The sequence below is a fragment of the Periophthalmus magnuspinnatus genome, chromosome 4 (assembly GCF_009829125.3).
Source record: "Periophthalmus magnuspinnatus isolate fPerMag1 chromosome 4, fPerMag1.2.pri, whole genome shotgun sequence".
Lineage (NCBI taxonomy): Eukaryota > Metazoa > Chordata > Actinopteri > Gobiiformes > Gobiidae > Periophthalmus > Periophthalmus magnuspinnatus.
This window is the reverse complement of record NC_047129.1, coordinates 16,612,758-16,634,289: the sequence shown is the minus strand read 5'-3', so window position 1 is coordinate 16,634,289 and position 21,532 is coordinate 16,612,758. Positions and strand designations below refer to the sequence as shown.

The window sequence follows — 21,532 nt, the reverse complement described above, 5'->3', positions numbered from 1 at the left end:
ATATTACGTTATTGTCTGATCCATCCATGTTGTAATGTTGTTTCCTCATCACAAACATACCTGGAGTTGTGTTTTGTTTCATTGAGTGCGAGTTTCTATGAGTTCTTCTCTCAAAAAAATGAAAACACTCTGTTCCACCTTGTGATGTCATGTGGTAATACAGGAAGTGCTCCATTGTGCTTTTAAACTCCACACACCTTCACTAGAATCATTTGGATGATTTCAGCCCTAGAATTGCCAGTCTCCACCGAACTAAAGGTAAAAGTAGCTGTTAACTTGAAAACTACCACTTCATAACATCACAAGGTTGAACAGAGCATTTTGAGCTTTAGAGATGTAGACAGACTAATAATAAAAGTTACTCAGACATGTGTGAATGAAACAAAACACAACTTCAGGTATGTTTTTGAGGAGGTAACAACATCATAACAAGCTCACAAAACTCAATTTTGTGTAATATAGGACCTGTCACATTATAGTCACATCTCTTTATCTGTTTCCTCCTTAAAAATCCTTACGTATGTCAATGTAAGGCAGAAGAATCTTTAGTCGTGGTGGAAGAAGTACTCAGTTTTGTTACTTAAGTAAAAGTACAGATACCAGAGAAAAAAAAAAGCTCAGGTAAACGTATCACATGAAAAAATCTACTTAAGTAAAAGTATTAAAGCACCTGTTTTGTACTTAAAGAGTAAAAAGTAAAAGTACTGTGCACAGATTTTGAGATCTAATAAAGCTTCAAATGTAGTGAGTTTGATACAGATCTGTGCTGAATTTTAATCAAAAGAAACAACTGAGTCAATCGTTTGTTTTTTTTCCCAGCTGTTTTTATTAGTATATTTTTGTTTGCTCCAATTACAATCGTGTTAAAAATAAACCCTCAGACTTTTCAGCAGGTCTCAAACAATAATGAAAAATACTTTTACTTTTCAGTCCAGCTCAAAAATGCAGAGGAGCAGAAAGTACAGATACCTGCTCTCAAATGTAAGTAAGTACACATACCTAAATACTATGACACTATGTTCGCACTGTTATGGGGAAATTCCAGTGTTGCAACGCAGTTCAAGAATAGATTAGAACTATACCATCTATATATTATAAATATGCTAAAATCGAACTAATCTAACTACTGTACGCTCATTGTCAACCTGCCACAGTGAAAGAATGTTTTACTGAGCATTTTAAGAGCAGTGTTGCCTAAACGAAGCCTCACACAAACACATATGACAGTTTGTACAATCCTTATTGATTCTGCTGTGGGAGCCAATACTACTGTGTTCCGTGGCGTCTCTAATGCAGCGTCTGACCCAGATTGGACATGGCCTGTATGTGGATGTAGTGTCTGCTTGAGTATACAGTATACAGCAGTACATGGGCGCTTGGGGGGATGTTACTAACAGAAGACTAACTGTAATAAGGGAGAAAAGGGGATGTCCAGATGTTAGAAGTTTGGTCATGGCATAAGGCAGTACTGATTGTTGAACACTGATAATATTGGTGACTTTGAGACATAAAATGAGTGCTTTTGCCTTATTTAAATGTGCAATACTAGACATTAACCGTTCTGGTAGAGGATCCACCACCTGGTAGTTGCTATGGAGATGTAATTGCGTTGCCTGAAATTTCCCACGGTTTAGCATTAAACCTATCCTCCATCCCCAACTGTGTGTTCTGTGTGTTTCAAAAAAATTACACAGTGCACCTTTAAAGCAAAATTGACTTTTCAGAGCTTTTAACTATCTTATAGTTGTTTCTTTCTCATTTACCCTCTTGAAGATGGTTTTGTTGTTATTTGTGCAATTTTGAGCAATCTTTAATCGCTGATTTTAAATTTTTCTATTTAAAATGTGCAAAGTATAACATAATGAGCCATGAGTGTCAGAGATTATAACTATAGAGCAGACACAAGCACACTCTGCTCTTTACTCTCAAGTGTAAAATGTACCCAGTTGTGTTCAGTTCACATTGTATTTGTGTTTGTTCTGGTTAAATAATGAACCAGAAGTCAAAGTTTAGTTTTTTTGTTTAGTTTTTTTCATTTCCCCCTTCTCTATCCATGGATGGAAGTGTTTTTGTTTTTTTGTTTTTGTTTTTTTTTCTTCGAGATAATAAGCGCTCATGTTTCACTTCATCCCACACTCAAGTCTCCTTATGCACTTCTGTTTTTTGACCACTAGAGAGCAGCAAAGTACATCCATGGCCACAAACTACACTGGTTTATTCAGTTCGCCCATAACACATTCTTGGTGTGTGATTAAGATGCACAGGTTTTAAAGTGCACATACTTGTAAATGTAACTTTTGTCTTTTTCTTTGAGGTTTGAATTTCACTTTTCAGTCACTGCAAACCTGACTCCAGCTCGACACAAACACAGAGCTGCTTGTTCCTCTCCTCAGAGTTTAATCCTCAAAGTGTCGAGCTCAAAGAGAGAGTGGGAATAGAACCACCGCAGTGAAAGAAGAACTGTGAACTCTGACCCCACACATCAAACCGTCTCTTTCATGCAATAAAAGTGAAACGTATCTAAGCAACACATCCACCAAATAAAAGTAGCAAATAGCAGATTTAAAGACGTACGATGTGACTTTTCTGCCTCCATGGAGATGTTATTGCTTTGCTGAGATTGTTACACAGTATAGAATTAAACCTGTGTAACTGCATGGAGGCAAGTAGATGGCGCCACTGAGCCAAGTTACATATTAAGTCATATCTGTGGAGAGGCGAGCCTAGTCACTGTAAAAATGTTTGTGAATAAATGCTAAATAAATTGGTTTAATGCCATACTGTGCAATACTCGAGGCAAAAAAAGAACATCTCCATGGAGACAAGCAAGAAGTGAACCTCCAGTAAAAATACATTTAATTGACAAAGCCTGTTTTGTTGACGAAAGATATCTATAGGTTTCAGAATGAAGCAAACTTATCATTGCAGTTAACAATATAAAACTTGTCTTCCGAATGGTGAAAAGTCCTCAAAATGTCACCTCCAACAGGAAGCTGAAACCCACAACTACTGTATGTCCACTTTGAGATCTCTATACATTTTCCTGTTGAGTTCTGCTTTTCTATTATTGTGCATTTAAACACTACTTACCGTGATGTTCCCTTCCTCTCTTGTTTGACAGAAAAATGCATGTAAAGATATTTTTAGACGTTACACGGCTCTGGAAACAGCAGATAATAAGTATGGGATTTCTTATAGGATGTTGAGTGTATTGTAATCTGCAGACACTTCCTTCCTCACTGCCGTATGTGCACTTAAAGAGGACACAGTATGATTAGTATGAAACAATAACCCATAGACCATGATTTAGCATTTTATTAATGGTAGGTCTTAGTATTGATCTAATACGAATTTGTAATAAAAATGAGTCCACTGACTTCGTATACAAAACTGCAGAACTGACATGCTCCAACTTCACTATAGAAAGCAGCAGTGTTTTTATTGTTGATAAATGGCTGTAGCGTTTTGGTGTAAGGAAACACACCAAATTTCTTCTGCTTGCTTATTTTCTGAACACAAGGACTACTATAGGCCATAATGCACATCAAAACAAGAGCAAAACAAAAGCAGTCGCAGCTCACTAGAGCCAGTCTCCAAAAGAGACCAGTAAATGACCAATAGAAGTTTCACATTAACTTGTCGGCATAGCAACCAAGTGTCACATACAAAAGCAGTTACATTAACAACAACATATAGAAACAACAAGATAGAAACAACAAAAGGCATCAACTCTGAGCTAAACACCAAATATCAGATCATTACAATACGCATGACCCATCTGATTTTTTTGAACTAGTAAGTATAGAAAGTATACTATACCGGGAATAGGGGGTGGGTGGAACACAGGAATTTTCTGCACACTCAAACCTCAAATGCAGGACAACACAGGATTACTAAAACACACATGAATCACTCAATATACAACTTTGACTTAATAATGAGGGACCATCATTACAACATGGCTCATACAACTTGCTTTTACATAATATGAAAAAAACAACACTGGTTTTGTTTACTTACACACCAATATCTCATTATTCAACTCAAATTTATTTATAGAGCACATTTAAAAACAACCACAGTTGCCAAAAGTACTGTGCAAAGGCAATATAAAATGTAATCATAAAAACACAATTGTGTGCTCAGCTTGTTAAAAGCATAGACTGTATAAAGAAGTGGACTAAGTGAGTGTGACGTCACCCACAGCGTTCGGCTCCAGTCAAATGAAGCTCATCGAGGCTAGAGCAGTTATAGGGGCCGAGTCCATAATAGGAATTCCGACCGGGAGCATCATACCAACCAAAGAACCAATTTAGAGTGAAGCTTTTGAAGGTAAAGCCCCTTCCCACACCACTGGTTTAGCAGGGAACAGGCATTTAGCAACACTGTCAATCAAACCTGTTGCTAATGCTAGTGAGCGCGACATTGGGGAAAGAAGGCAGCTGATTTATCGCTTATTAATGTTCATATCTTGAGTTACGGACACAATAGCAAAATAAACATACCAGGATCACGTAGAGCGGGTTAATACGAACATTTTAAGACCAAAATAATGAGCCTGACAGTAGCAGTTACAGAGAGACAGAATCGGTAAAGCCAGAAGTGCGCCCATGATCATTTCCTATTTGGGATGTGGCATCTAACAGGTTGGCTATGTCCATGTCTATATACAGCCTATGGTTAAAAGCCACTGCAAACAAATTAGTTTTCAATAAAGATTTTAAAATATTTAAAGATTGGACTGTTCATAGAGGACGACTGTTCCAGAGTCTGAGACCAGCTACAGCAAAAGCCCGGTCCCCTTTAGTTTTTGGGCAGGACCTTGGAACATCAAAAATCATCCTTACTGACTGATTATTACTGATGTGCGTATTCAGAGGGACCACAAAGAGAAATAAGAAAACACACACAAATCACTCAAAAAACAGGTTTAAGGGAACATCATTACAACATGGTTCATACAAGTTGATTTGACATAATATGAACCACTTTAGCAACAGTGGCTTTGTTTACATGCACAACAAAATTTCATTACTGACCAAAGGGACCACAATCAGAAAGAAACAAGATGATTTTGCTGTTTATATTTTAGACTAAAACTAAAAAAATCTGAGAATAATCAGATTTTTACTGTGCACGTAACCGCAGCCACTACATCCACGTTGAACTGCTCTCTGTAAAGGCCATTGCCCTGATATGATGTCTGTACTTTTGACCCTTGACCTCTGAGTGGGTGACTGAACGACCTGTGGACATGTGTGCCTCTGCAAACACACCTGCTCTGCTGACAGCTACATTTCGTGATATATTACACAAGATACAGTAGTTTTGAATATGGTCCACGCTCACACTATTGACACACGCTCACTGCTCCAACTGGACACGTTCACAAACAAAAGATGAGGTCCGGTCTCATGGAAGCTCTGGGTTTGTTTTTCACACCACGGTGACAGCATCCAAACACTGTGGCAAATATATTACAAAGACACGACTGATGGATGAGTTCATGAATGGACAGAGCTAATGAACTCTAGGTTTACTAAGGCTGTGTTTGAAACAGTGTCCTGGTGACAAGAGTAGAGAAGCACCAATACGATACTAGTATTGAGTATAGGTGCCGATACTGTAAAATTAGCTGGATTAGGTATCGGTTCCATGATATTGCTTAAGCTGATATCCTGGTTGGGCCTTTAATTGGATGTAATAAGACTATTTACAGTTTGATTTTAGCCCAAAATGTCTCATAATGTTTGGACTTTTATTCATACAAAGCAGTTCAGTTGTTATTTCAAGGGTAAATAACAGTCACAATAGGATCTCTAATAAGTGAACTGTGTTTTAAATAATTAAGAGCCATTTTCCGTCCCTATGCTGGTATTGGTTGATATCTGGGATCAGCAGATACTTAAAGCCAAAGTATTGAAATCAGTATCGGATCTGAAAAAGCTGGATCGGTGCGTCCCAAAAAAAGATCTGTTCTAAAGCATCTATGAACTAACTCTATGTGAGATATTCATGGGCTTCCTGTTCTATGCAACATTTGGAGGATTTTTTCCATTCAAAGGATAGAATGTTTAGTTTAAAATTTTTAATCGCCATGTCAACGCTCCTAATTTCTCATCATTCTGAATCTGAAACCCATGGATAGCGCTGAGTAATATACCAAAAGCATGTTTATCCCTCATACTGATTGATCCCAATTTACTATTTGATTTCATGACCTTGAATTAAAATATTTAGTTTTTGTTTTTTCACATAAACCTCTGCTATTTAATACAAAATATATATATATTCAGCTGTGTTCCCCCAAAGTTGTAACTTGGCTTTAACAACTTCCCACAGGGTTAGCTGAAAAACACCAAGCCAATAGTTGAAGCCTGCAAACAATTAGACCTAGATTTGATCGAAATGTAATTCATTGCCTTGTCCTAATATATAATCAGATACAATATGTCAACTCAAACCAGCCATTTCTGCCCATTGTAAAAGAGAGAAGCACATTATGGACTAGGACAGAGCAAACATCATTGAGACAGAGGACAAGGAGCCAATGGAAATACAGAAACGTCCCCACATGACTTTAAACTGGGACGAGGGGGTCTTTTTACTGTCACACACCTGGGATACTGTCCTGAAGAAGTCGAGCTGCAGATGGAGCTGTTGTCCTGCCTGTATATAGTACTAGTTTAGCCCTGATTTAGTCCTGGTTTAGTTCTGGTTTAGTCCCGGCCTGCTGCTGGTGCCCAGAGTCAGGACTAAACATGGGGAATCAGTGTTTCAGTTTTACGCAGCTAAAACCTGCAGCAATCTTCCTGAAGATGTGAGACAGGCCTCTACTTTGACAATGTTTAAATTCAGGCTCAATACAGTTCTGTTTAGCTGTGCATATGACTGAAAGGTTTTTACTCTGCACTCTTCTCTTTTAAAGTTGTTTTTTTTGGATGATTATTTATGTTTTCATTGGTTTGTATTGTGATTTTAATGTCTTTCTTATTCTGTAAATCATTTTGAATTACTTTGTGTACAAATTGTGCTTTAGAAATTAACTTGCCTTGCCAGTTTTTGTCTACCTGCAACGATTTTCAGATAAAATTTATAAATAAGTTAAAAAGACACATGAATCATGAGAATTACGCACAGCACACGCTGTGAATGTGAAGTCTTCTGCAGGATTCTGTCAGGCCTGCTTACGTCATACCCTCATTTAAACTGTTATAGACAGTGAGGGGGACTGTAAAACGGAGGGGCTGGTTTGCATAATAGATGTGATTCAATCATTCAAGTGTTAAAGGGAGAAAAGGAAAGGGTGAAAAAAAAAGGCTTAACCAATCACAACACCTAATTAATTATTATATTATATTATTATTATTATTATTATTATTATTATTATTATTATTATTATTATTATTATTATTATTATTAATAATAATAATAATAATAATAATAATAATAATAATAATAATAGATTTGTATTATTTTTTTTTCCTTTTCCCTCCATTTACATTCTCTATATTTTCTTTTCTCACGAATTACTAGCACTAGCAATCTCCTCTGCAGTCTCCACTTCCCTCCCTCCAAAATTACAGAAATATCACACACAGACTGTTACGTCTACAAACATGTTATGTCTTGGTATGTCTTAAGAATCCAGCTCTAAAGGGGGATGTTTGGCTGGAGTAAATACCTGCATGTCATGATGTCAGTTTCCCTGTCCTCCCGTGCTCTCTCCCCCTCCCCTACCTGTGTGTCTGGAGCTGGGTGGAGTGCCTGACTCCTCCCGTGCACACCTGGGGTGCATCAGCCTAATCACCACCACCTGCTGCTGAGTACAAGAAGGCTTGGCAGTCTACACTCGGTGCCAGACCGTCCGCGTGTAAACGTGAATGTTTCTTGCTAAGCTTTGTTATATGGTACTTCCCTGCAAATGCTCATTTGGATTTATGCACCCTCCAGATTCCTGCCTCTACTCGCCCAGCTCCTGCTGCCACGTTCCAGTCCCGGTATCGCTTCCAGCTCGTCTTGTCTCCTGCTCGTCTCGTCTCCTGCTCGTCTCGTCTCCAGCTCGTCTCGTCTCCTGCTCGTCTCGTCACCTGCTCGTCTCGTCTCCTGCTCGTCTCGTCTCCTGCTCGTCTCGTCTCCTGTCCGGTCCTGGTCTCTGGTTTGTCACCCGCTCCCCGCTCTGGTCTTCGTCTGCTCCGCCCGCCCTGGTACCGCACCTGCTTCTATCCCCGTCCTGGTCCTGTCCTGCCCGCCTCTACCTGCACCGCACCCGCCTGACCCGTCTCCCGCCCCCCGGTTCCTGTACCTGCTCTTGTGACCTGTTTAAAGACTGCATTTTCACCGCTGTAAATAAACACTGTTAAAACTGCTCTGGTCTGCATCCTTTGGTCCTATCCGCACCGTTACGACAGAACGGTCTGGCCACTATGGACCAAGCAGGCTCAGATCCGGACCAGACGCGCCGCCTCACGCACTCTCACCCCGAGGCGGTGCTGGGTCAGCATGAACAATCCATTCGAACTCTATTGGAGCTAAATCAGACATTGTCCCAGCAGGTGGCACAGCTTAACCACCAGGTGGCCGCGCTCCTCGTCACCCCGCCTGCTGCAGCTGGAGCGCCGCCACGCCTCCCGGAGCCGAGAGGCACGGATCCGGAGCCGTATGCTGGACAACCTCACCTCTGTCGCGGATTCCTGTTCCAGTGCGAGTTCATGTTCCAGCAATGCCCTTCTCGTTTCAGCTCGGGGGCCACCAAGATCCGATATATATGTGGATTACTCCGGGGCAGAGCTCTCCAGTGGGCAGAGGCGCGCCTAATGAAGACGTCTGTGGATAGCCTGGATTTTAATGAATTTGTGTCCACGTTTAAGCTGGTGTTTGACCACCCGCACTACCAGGACAATGCTGCCTCCCGGTTATTGACTCTCAGCCAGGGCTCCAGGACGGTAGCGGATTATTCCATTGAATTCTGGACACATGCGGCGGAGCTGGACTGGACGGACAGCGCGCTGCGGGCTGTGTTTGTGCGGGGCCTGAACGAGACTTTGAAAGATGAATTGGTTTCCCGGGACGAACCCCCCGACCTGCGGACCCTCATCTCCCTCACTCACCGTATAGACAACCGCCTACGGGCTCGTCGCCGAGAGAGACGCCGGTCACCGGTCCCGCCGGAGCCACGCGCTGCCCCGCCCCCGCCGGATGAGCCCATGCAACTCGACAGGACCCTTGTGTCGGCCGAGGAGCGTCAACGGAGGCGTCGTCTGGCCGGGGCTTGCCTCTACTGCGGTGAGCGCGGACATTATGTGGTCACTTGCCCAGTTCGGCCAAAAGGGGGGGCCCACCAGTAGCACTGGGAGTACTGGTGGGCGAGCAACACATCCTGGACTCTTCTAATAGACTGCGGCTCAGCGCCACCCTGTGCGTTCGCACAGAGACCTTATGCGTTTCCGCCCTTATCGACTCCGGGGCTGAGAGGGACTTTATTGATGCCCAAGTCGCGGAGCAGCTCGGGGTCTACCTGGAGCCCCTCGAACGCCCCTTAAATGCCCAGGGGCTCAATGGACGTTTTCTGGGGCACATCACTCACATCACAGAACCTGTCACCGTGATTCTGTCCGGCAACCACCAAGAGAACCGTCAGTTTCATGTCCTGTCCTCCTCCGCTTCTCCTCTGGTCCTTGGTTACCCCTGGCTACGCGCCCACAACCCTGTTTTCGATTGGGCCAGGGGCGGAGTTTCGGGCTGGAGTCCCGATTGCCACGCCAAGTGCCTTCGGTCCGCCCTCCCTCCGGCCGGGAGGTCCGTTCCTGTCGCTGATCCGTCCCCAGACACCCCCAATCTGTCCTCGGTGCCTGCTGAATATCACGACCTGGGGGAGGTTTTTAGCAAGAGCAAGGCCCTCTCTTTACCGCCCCACCGTCCATATGACTGCGCCATTGACCTCCTGCCGGGTGCCCCACTACCATCTAGCAGGCTATATAACCTGTCTAAACCTGAACGCGAGTCAATGGAGGACTATATCCGTGGGTCCCTGGCTGCCGGAATCATCCGCCCGTCCACTTCACCCGTGGGAGCGGGGTTCTTCTTTGTGGCTAAGAAGGACAAATCCCTGCGGCCTTGCATTGATTACCGGGGTCTGAACAATATAACCGTAAAGAATAAATACCCGCTTCCCTTACTGGACTCGGCATTTACGCCCCTCCACGGTGCGACCATCTTCTCAAAGTTGGATTTGCGGAATGCGTACCACCTGGTGCGCATCAGGGAGGGAGACGAATGGAAGACGGCCTTCAAGACACCCCTGGGACATTTCGAATACTTGGTTATGCCCTTCGGTCTCACCAACGCCCCTGCCGTATTCCAAGCCCTCATCAACGATGTGCTCCGTGATTTCCTTAACCGATTCGTCTTTGTTTACTTGGATGACATCTTGATTTTCTCGCGGTCCCCCCAGGAGCATCATCAGCACGTTCGCCAGGTTCTCCAGCGCCTCCTCGAGAATAAACTGTTCGTGAAAGCTGAGAAATGCGAGTTTCACGCAGAGGAGGTCAGCTTTTTGGGCTTCATTGTGGGGCGGGGCCAAGTAAGAGCTGACCCTGAAAAGATCCAGGCTGTCACTGAGTGGCCCGTTCCTACCAGCCGGAGACAGCTCCAGAGATTTATCGGCTTTGCCAATTTTTATAGACGTTTCATCCGGGATTTTAGTAGGGTTATCTCGCCCTTAACTAAACTCACCTCTCCTGCTTTGCCGTTTGCCTGGTCTCCTGAGGCGCAGACAGCCTTCGAGAAGCTTAAGAGACTATTTACCTCCGCTCCCATCCTGCACCAGCCCGACCCTTCACGGCAATTCATCGTGGAGGTCGACGCCTCCGACTCGGGAGTGGGGGCCGTGCTTTCGCAGAGGTTCGACCCCCACAACCGCCTCTGTCCCTGCGCCTTCTTTTCCCGGCGATTGTCCTCGGCCGAGGTCAATTATGATGTGGGGGATCGGGAGCTCCTTGCCGTAAAGCTGGCCTTGGAGGAGTGGCGCCACTGGCTCGAAGGGGCGGAGCAACCATTCATCGTCTGGACCGACCATAAAAACTTGGAGTACATCCAGTCCGCCAGGCGCCTCAATCCCCGTCAAGCTCGTTGGTCCCTCTTCTTCAGCCGCTTCAACTTTCTCCTCACCTACCGCCCCGGATCTCGGAACGTCAAACCAGATGCCCTCTCCCGCCAGTTCGCCCTGGAGGATAGCCCGGTCACCGCAGAAACAATTATCCCCTCCTCGTGTGTGGTGGCCGCGGTCCATTGGGATATCGAGGACACCGTCCGAGAGGCCCAGACCAACGACCCCGACCCAGGTAACGGCCCTCCAGATAAACTGTTTGTTCCCGATTCTGTCCGGTCTCAGGTGCTCCAGTGGGTCCATGCCTCCCGTTTCGCCTGCCATCCTGGTGCCGGTCGCTCTCTCTCCCTCCTCAGGAGACGCTTCTGGTGGCCCACGATGGACACAGACACCCGGGCTTATGTCGCCGCCTGCCAGGTATGTGCTCGGGCCAAGGCCTCCCACTCACCCCCTTCTGGTCTCTTGCATCCTCTCCCAGTTCCTCGTCGCCCTTGGTCCCACATCGCCTTGGACTTCGTGACGGGCCTTCCCCCTTCCCAGGGGAACACGGTGGTTCTCACCATTGTGGACCGCTTCTCCAAGGCCGCCCATTTCGTTGCCCTGCCTAAGCTCCCCACAGCCAAAGAAACTGCCGACCAGCTGACCAGTCATGTCTTCCGACTCCACGGCATCCCGGTGGACATCGTGTCCGACAGAGGGACCCAATTCACCTCTCAGGTATGGCGGTCTTTCTGCGACAGTTTGGGGGCCACGGTTAGCCTCACGTCCGGGTTCCATCCACAATCTAATGGGCAGACGGAGCGGGCCAACCAAGACCTGGAGTCGGCCCTACGGTGCACAGCCTCCGCCAACCCCGCGACCTGGAGTACTCACCTACCCTGGATAGAGTACGCTCACAACTCCCTCGTGAGTTCCGCCACTGGTATGTCCCCCTTCGAGGCATCGCTGGGATATCAACCCCCTCTCTTTCCCACGGAGGAGAGGGACCTCGCCGTCCCGTCTGTTCAGCGCCATCTCCAGCGCTGTCGCCGGATCTGGAAGAAGGCCAGGGCGGCCCTTCTTCGGGCTGGAGCGCGCACTAAGGCGACGGCCGATCGCCACCGTGTCCCGGCGCCCGTATACCAACCTGGCCAGATGGTTTGGCTCTCCGCCAAGACGGTCCCGCTGAAGACGGACTCCCGTAAGCTGTCCCCCCGATTCCTGGGACCGTTTAAGATCATGAGGATCATAAATCCATCGGCGGTGCGCCTCCAGTTACCCCCGTCTCTCCGGATTCATCCGACCTTTCACGTCTCACAGGTTAAACCAGTCCGGACCAGCGACCTGTGCCCTCCGGCCGATCCCCCACCGCCCGCCCGAGTCATTGACGGCCACCCGGCGTTCACCGTCCGCCGCCTGATTGACGTTCGTCGCCGTGGTAGGGGCCTCCAGTACCTCGTCGATTGGGAGGGTTACGGTCCGGAGGAGCGATCCTGGGTGCCCAGGGCACGCATTCTGGACCCCGACATGGTGAGAGACTTCCACCGCGCTCATCCTGACAAGCCTGGGGGTCCACCAGGAGGTGGACCTTAGGGGGGGGGTACTGTCATGATGTCAGTTTCCCTGTCCTCCCGTGCTCTCTCCCCCTCCCCTACCTGTGTGTCTGGAGCTGGGTGGAGTGCCTGACTCCTCCCGTGCACACCTGGGGTGCATCAGCCTAATCACCACCACCTGCTGCTGAGTACAAGAAGGCTTGGCAGTCTACACTCGGTGCCAGACCGTCCGCGTGTAAACGTGAATGTTTCTTGCTAAGCTTTGTTATATGGTACTTCCCTGCAAATGCTCATTTGGATTTATGCACCCTCCAGATTCCTGCCTCTACTCGCCCAGCTCCTGCTGCCACGTTCCAGTCCCGGTATCGCTTCCAGCTCGTCTTGTCTCCTGCTCGTCTCGTCTCCTGCTCGTCTCGTCTCCAGCTCGTCTCGTCTCCTGCTCGTCTCGTCACCTGCTCGTCTCGTCTCCTGCTCGTCTCGTCTCCTGCTCGTCTCGTCTCCTGTCCGGTCCTGGTCTCTGGTTTGTCACCCGCTCCCCGCTCTGGTCTTCGTCTGCTCCGCCCGCCCTGGTACCGCACCTGCTTCTATCCCCGTCCTGGTCCTGTCCTGCCCGCCTCTACCTGCACCGCACCCGCCTGACCCGTCTCCCGCCCCCCGGTTCCTGTACCTGCTCTTGTGACCTGTTTAAAGACTGCATTTTCACCGCTGTAAATAAACACTGTTAAAACTGCTCTGGTCTGCATCCTTTGGTCCTATCCGCACCGTTACGACACTGCATTTCTTTGCTAACTGTCACATTCTACACAAACACATTAACACAAATTGGTCTGGCTCTCTCCCAGTCAAAGAAACCAGCATCATCACTGCACTGTTTTAACCTCAAGAAATCCACCCTTTTCAGTTCTGATATTGGCTCATATTACACTATTTTCTGATCTATGTTATAATGTTGTTTCCTCATCACAAACAGGCCTGGAGTTGTGTTTTGTTTCATTCACACATGTTTAAGACACAAACCCTGCATATTTAGGCTGATTTCTTCTCTCAAACAGAAAACACTCTGTTCCACCTTGTGATGTCATGTTGTAATACAGGAAGTGCTCCACTGTGTTTTAAACTCCATACACCTTCACTAGAATCATTTGGATAATTTTCAGCTCTGGAATTGCCAATTTCTACTGAAATAAAGTTAAAAGGTTACTCAAACATGTGTGAATGAAACAAAACACAACTCCAGGTACGTTTTGAGGAGGTAACAACATCATAACAGGGCTTATAGGGTTAGTTTTGTATAATATAGCAGTAGCAATATTGCAGCAGTCCAAAGTTATTCCTCACTTTCACATTCCAAGCATCCTAATTACTCATGATACGTTCATAAGCCCTTTTCACAACTTTCAGAGCTCAGAGCAGAGTTTGACACAGATTTGACAAAAAAAAACCTAGCATGCTAACAGCCAGGTCTCATTTTGACCCTAAGAGCTACTTTTACAATTTCTATGCTGGGATAAATTTTACTTCCCTTTACCTCCCTTTAAGTATCTAAAGCAGGGATCGGGAACTGGCAGGAGCAGGAGGATCTTCTCCGACGTAACTTTCGCCAGTCCCTAATGACATCCTAATAAGCTTGTCTGTAGATATATCATAAAAATCCTGATAGGAAATCACCACAAAAATCTATTTGATGTACTGGCAAGTATATTATATCTGTGTTGGATCTGCTCTTGTCCTCCGCGTATGACGTATCGCGTATAACACATCAGACTCGTCACCCAAAAGTAGAGCCACAAGCGAGTGAAAGTGAGCCAAAACAAAAGTCTTTGGAGAGCTTTTTAACAAAGGGGAAAAGGCCAACTGAGAAGCCAGAAGAGGAGCCTACGACCTCCAAGAAAAAGAAAGCTAAATTTAACAGACAATACCAGGAGTCCTACTTAAAATATGAGTTTGTCACAACAGGTGATTCACACGCACCGAGTCCGCTCTGCGTAATATGTGAGAAAAGCAAATGAGGCAATGAAATCTTCAAAACTGCTTTGGCACATGGAGACTAAGCACCTGGGATTAAAAGATAAGATGTAGAGTTTTTTGAAAGAAACTGTGGAGCAGACTAGACATAATCACACTGGGGGTGTCATTGTCTCTCATCACCTCATCACAATGAAACAAGTGCAGGGCTCACACTGATGCAGCGGTATAGTGAGTTGTATTTATGCACTTAACTTATTTTTGCCATATTTATCTGCCACGCGTAGAAAGCTGGTCCGTGAAAACAAAACCTACATTATTCGGGTCCATGGTGCAAAAAAAGGTTGGGGACCCATGTCATAAGCACACTATAGTTGTTTACACTAAGCCTAAAAGTAAAAAAAAAACTAAAACAACATATACAGTGACATTGGGTCCAAATGGCTCTTTGCGTGTTAAAGGTTGCCGACCCCTGATCTAAAGGGACGCAGACAAAATAGATATTTCTTTCCTTAAACATATATAACTTATTACAAAACTGATCTAAATATGCTGACCTTAAATCAGTAAATTATAAAAAAAAAAAAAAAAAAAAAAAAAAAAAAAAGATTTTTCAGAGCTTTTAACCATATTATATATGTATTTGAAGTGACTTGTGCATGTTTGAGCAATCTATAATCGCATATTTTCAAGACACCATTTTGCCGATCAATGCCCATTTTTATTTCCATCAGCATATGTCGATGCTCTGTACTGACTTCGTTGCTCAGTTTTATTTTCTTAGGTAGTGATACATGTAGGATTCCTCAGTGTGTAGTCAGTTACACGGCTCTTTGTTGTGATGACGTTTACAGCTAACATGGAGGTCAGTTGACTTGTTTCTTTTATTAAGTCGTTTTAGATAAGTATTGTGTCATAGATTATAACTAGAGAGCAGACACAAGCACAATAGGTCTGCTTTAACCATTCGTTTTTATATTAACAAATCAAAAATGCTTTTTAAACTTGCTTCAGTCACTTAAGCAATTAAATCCAACATAGCCAAAAATACTGTCAGTTCAAGTCATTTTAGTCAAGACTCTATATTAAATGTTTGCAATGAATACATTGAATTGATCAGTTCACTGTTATCCCCATAGGCCCAGATAAATGATCGATGGAACAAAATGGAAAAACAACCCATTTTAGTGTTCGTTGCTCTGTGTGGGCCTGATGATTATGTGATGGGTGAATCATGGCCTGTCAGTCATCACCTTTTCACAGCAGGACTCAGGTGCAGCTGCTGTCGTTCGCTCAGTGTGTGAATGTCATTTACAGCACACGGTTTGATTTAAAGGTGCATTACGCCTTTGGACCTGGATACAACCAGACCCCACTGACACAAGGAACATTGAAAAGTGGCTTATCAAATCTGCTTAGGTCCTACACTGTCTGGCCAAAAAAATAAGTCACCATCTGGATGGGGGCCGTGCTTGGTGTTGCTGCAGTTGGTTAGGTCTAGATTCAGCAAGGTTCTGTGCTCAAAGAATGAGGTCAGCTGACACCTGAATATACTGAATGACCATTTCTTCTTCCCTGATGGCAGTCCAGTTTCAGACTGGAGACAATAGCTGTTTACAGTTTCAGCGTGGTTAGCCCCCTCCCCTCAGATAGATTTAAAGGCAGTGGCCACCAGCATTCTGACCAGAACTGAAGAAGCGGCTTGGATGAGCAGCGAAACGTCTTCACTCCTACAAGATTTATCCAGTTGACAGATTTAACTCCGTTGTTTGCTATGGATCAGACCTGAATGACCCTCAGTCTGATCAGGTCTGAAAGTTGACTATAATCAAAAGTGTTTTCATACAAATGTTATCACTTGTATTGCTCATTAAAATCAGATACACACCGATTTAATTTTTGCAGTTGCAATTTTTTTTTTTTTGTAACGTAGAGTTGTATAAAATGTTCTGTCCAAAAAAATCTCTCTCTCTCTCTCACTGTCTCTCTGTCTCTCTGTCTCTCTGTCTCTGTCTCTCTCTCTCTCTCTCTCTCTCTCTCTCTCTCTCTCTCTCTCTCTCTCTCTCTCTCTCTCTCTCTCTCTCTCTCTCTCTCTCTCCCAATAGTAGTACAATAGTAGCTGATGGTGATGGTATATAACAGAACTATTTCAGGTCTAATCTAAGGCTGAACCAGGTCGAGAAAAGAACAGCACCATTGTCAGGGGAGTTCTAAACAAGAAATGATCCAAAGGAGGACAAAATGTGGATGAAATGAACTCAAAACTAGAAAAAAAAAACATAAACTGAAGAGCTGCCCAAGAGTATCAGTGGTAAATGTAAGAACACTGTATGTAGAAACACCATTAATGAGTAGTCCTAATTGTTTATTATTAATCTGTTCACATCTCCAAAGTTCAAAATGCTCTGTTCTACCTTGTGATGACATGAAGTAATAGTTATTTTAAGTTAACATGTACCTTTTACCTTTGTTCTGTGGAGATTGGCATTTCCAGGGCTGAAATCATCCAAATGATTCTAATGAAGGTGTATAGTGTTTAAATATACACGAAATACGCAGGGTTTGTGTATTAAAATGTGTGAATAAAAAAAAAATACAACTCCAGGTATGTTTGGGATGAGGAAACAACATTATGACATAGATCAGAAAACAGAGTAATATGGGCCCTTTAATCTGCTATTATAAAAATGACCTTCAAATGTATAAAGTGTTTAAATTATCTTTATGATATCAAAATCAAAAGTCTCAAGTATTTTTGTTAGTATAGAAAGAAAGAGTTTGAAGTCTTTGCGTCTTGACAGAGCTTATCTAAAGTAAGATTATTGTTGTGTGTGTATCTGAACTCAACAAAAGGCTGTGCAAGATCTGGCTGCGGTCCAAATCACGATATATACACAAGTCATGGGAATGAACACAAGTTATATTTTTACATTGGGGTGAAGAGTTTGAGGTTTTGAAAATGACAAGTTACACTTTTTTGGCATCGTGCACAGCCCCTACCAAGAACATAAAATCTACCTCACATGTGGCCAGCTGTATGGATCCTACAAGTACATGTGAATATGAGACATGGGTCTGTTTATAGGCAACATTTTGAGGACTTTTGACTTTTAAAAAGATAGAATATTGTGTTTTGAATAGGTTCTGAGAATTTCAGATGGGAGCAGGGGCCAATCTGAAGAATTTACCAAATTTATGATCCACAACTGAGACTGACTCCAAAAACTTCCCATATTAATCTTACGGTTTGAAGTCATTTCAGCTGACAACAACCAGATATTTGGGGTTGAATATTGACAGCACTTTCTGAAGCTATTGTGAAAAAAAAAAAAAAAAATCCCTTTTGTTGAACTTTGGGCCAATTTTTGTTTCACTTGGATTGACCCAGTAATTACAGAAAAAATTAACCATAAACCAGGTCAACACATCCGCAAGCAAAACGCAGCTAATTCTGACGTGTTCTCCAGCTCAGTTTTAAACTATAACTACTCTAGAAAGTTATTGTTAATTGCTATGGCAACAGTGCATATTTTGTAACATTCTGAAACACATAGATAGTTCCCATGACCTGCTAAAGAACCTTAAACATTGAAAGTTTATGACAAGTATTTGCGGGGGTTTCTTACCTTGACATAATCCACAGTTGCATCCAGGCCAGGAGTGGGGTCCCTGGGGAAAAAAGATAGAGATAGAGTCCGATTCAATGAACACATCCTTCCAGGACAAAAGTGTGATTTCCCCCCAAAAAACCACAAATTTTTAACCAGATTACTGATCCCTATATCTCACTTTGGCGTCATTTTAGGCCATTCAAAGATTACCACACCAGTGAAACAAAAGTTAAAGTTTTGTTTCATTCAGTGAGTATTTTGCCTGTAGCTTTCCCTGACTTGAGCGGTAAACATGTGGACTGGTTGTGTGTCTGTCTCAGCTTTGCTCCCTCCTAGATTCGTATCTCCTCCCCCATCAAACACACATCACAGCCACACGAACTGGCCTTCAGGGTCCACTGGCAAATTCACAGAAAGGTTACAACACACACATAGACATACACACACACACACAGACATACACACACATACATAGCGGTATTTTTGCGATTCCACCAAGGACTGTGATCTTAAAAGCAGAACTGACGGGAAAAAAAACAACAAAGCAATCATTTTCTCATATTGATTTGATTTTATTGTGTCAAATAAAAAACAAATAAAACTGGATTTCGATATTAATTTCCTGAGTCTGAGCTTCAAACCACATGCTTTTACTGACAGAGGACTGGTGTAGACTTTTTTGTTACAAACACCCAAGCTGGTCATTCACGATTAGAAATGACGATTAGTAATGATCATGTTTAAATTGTATTAAATGCGCAGCCCAGTGTAAACAAAGAAACACTGTATAGGAAGCTAGGTTAAAAAAATGCATTTGAACAAATAGGAATGATCTCTTTTGTACAATAGTTTTAAGTAGCAGTAAAGTAAGTAGCAGATAATCTCAGATCATGGGGCAGCCCACAAGCCTCTTATTTATACCCCACGTTATTATTGTAACACAAACATTATAAAGCCTAAAGTCCAGAACTTACAAAAAGCTGCACTATGTAACTTTTTCAGGAAAGGATTCGCCGCCTTGTCTCTGTGGAGATGTTATTCCTTTGCCTGGAATCTTCCACAGTATGGCATAAAACCAATCTTGCATTTATTCAATTATAGGTGTTTAAATTGTTAAAGAAATACCTTGAAAACTTTACATTCTTACTGTTGCATTATTCACTTGCCGTCGTAGAAAAGGATAAGTTTAATGCTGTAGAGTGGAACATTTAAGGCAAAGCAATAACATCTGTATGAGGACAGCAGATGGCAAAGTTGCGTAGTGTGGTTTTAAGGAAGTTTTAAACATTCATAAACTTTCAGCTCAACTCTATCTACAGTAGAGAAAGAACAGAAGCCAAGAACTCTGTGAAAGTGGTAATTAGCTCAAATCTCCAACTGCATTTGCGAAGGTTGGTAGTCAAAATCCCTTAAGCCTGTGCCGGTGTTCCCACGGGAATATTAGCACACTGTAGCATTTACCAAAACCAAGTACGTTTAGCTCGGTGGCTTCCACTTTTAATATGGTCCAATATAATGAGTAGGGTTTAGTTATGTAATGAATACAAGCCCCTATTCACAACAGTATGTTTCTATGATTCATGAAAGGTGTATTCATGACTGTGGATGTCAACAGACGCTCTAATCCAATGCATCCTGTCAGCCCCATGGCGTAGATCAGATGTCCTCACACAAAGAGCTGTAAGACAATGTGGACTCCCTAAGACATGTCCTATGAGTCAAGATATGAACATGAAACCTTCTATGAAACATGCATATTTGTTACAGAAAGCTAGTTGTATTTATTTATCTTTATTTATACAGGGACAACACTTAGACTCTCTTTTTCATGGGTGCCCTGTTCAAAATACAGAAAAAAAAAAACTATGAACAAAAAACAGTGCAAACAAAAACAAAAATATTGCTTGGAAATTTGGGGAAATGCCTGTAAAACACACATAGATCCTATAATTAAACTACAGAAAATATAAAAATTTATGGACATAGTTAAGTTAAAAATTCTGACAATTCTGTTTTGTCAAGGATATTCCCGTAGGCATTCTGTCCTTTAAATTAAGAAGTAGTCACTATAATTTAAGAGGTTTCCTTTGGTTTGAATCTAGTAAAAAAAGAACAAAGGCAAAGATGTGTCTCACTGATGAATTTATATTAATTCAAATTGGTCTAAATTGTGAATATGCTACTTTTTTCTTTTAAAAACCCTTGACAAGCCTTCGGTTCTGTCATAATCTAAAAATAAGATTGAAAAGTGCTTAATAGTTCTTCATGTAGTCTGCACTGAAACAAAGCAAAGGATCATGGTCTATGTAGTTCCCTCTGTTTTTTTAGCTCATGCTGCACCAAAACAATGAATTTAAGCAAAGAGACTTGTCATTCGATGTAGTGTGTGCTCCTGACTATACTGACGATACGATATGGTCAAACATGGCAAACGGTCACATTTTTACATGGTGTTTTTACATCTTCAAGTCACTCAAAGCTCTTTACATCAAGGAACCACTCACCCATTCACACACACATTCAAACACCAGTGTACAAAGACACTGGGGGTGAGTTGAGTAAAGTGTCTTGCCCAACGACAGCATTTATCTGTGGGAGCTGGAATCACACTGCCAACCTCTGGGCCAGTGGATCTGACCGCTCAACCAATGATGATTGACACTGTTGATATTTTGGTTATTGTTACATCTCTAATAAAAATAATTTGATTTTATATGTAATTAAATCAATGTAAGATAGATTTGTTTAACGTGGAATAGTAATATCTCCATGTAGGTGTCAGACCCCCAACCAGAAAAGTTACATAATGCACTTTAATCTTTGTCAACTGTCCAAGTCCCAAGCCTGGATAAATGTAAATTGCTGAATAGCTCTATTTTGGGTCTAAACCTATTCCAGCAACTCTGAGAAGCACACACAGAGAATAATGGGTTCAAATTACATTCTAGAGATGGGACATATATCAAAAGATAAAACCACAAACATTTTGGAGACATAACATTTGAAGTTTGAGTATTTTCCTCAGGCTCCAAAAAGGCTGATTTAAAAAAAGTACTTTAACATAGTATTTGAAGATTTGTTTCAGCTCATTTCTGATTTTTTATAATTTTTATAATTTAATCTCAATACTATTATGGGTATGCTCCAAAAATCTTGAGATATTCATTTTCAGCAGTATCTCCTACCCCCATCACAGTCCCAGCATGCCTTTTTGTCTCTGAGTACAGCTGCATACGTAATGTCCCACAGACTTCACCACGGCGACCATCTGCCTGTCAAAGCCCCGCCCCTCTCCCAGTGCAGAGGTGGTACAGAGA

At 43.2% G+C, this 21,532-nt stretch overlaps 1 protein-coding gene across 2 annotated transcripts in view; it reads right to left on the bottom strand.

Annotated features, from left to right (window-relative positions):
• The window catches only part of bcar3 (BCAR3 adaptor protein, NSP family member), a 106,174-nt gene that overhangs the window by 39,385 nt on the left and 45,257 nt on the right, over positions 1-21,532 (bottom strand). For both annotated transcript variants that reach the window (XM_055221403.1, XM_033992129.2), the window contains one exon: positions 18,231-18,273. In XM_055221403.1, coding sequence (XP_055077378.1) covers positions 18,231-18,273 — 43 coding nt within the window. The remainder of the gene's footprint in view (positions 1-18,230; positions 18,274-21,532) is intronic.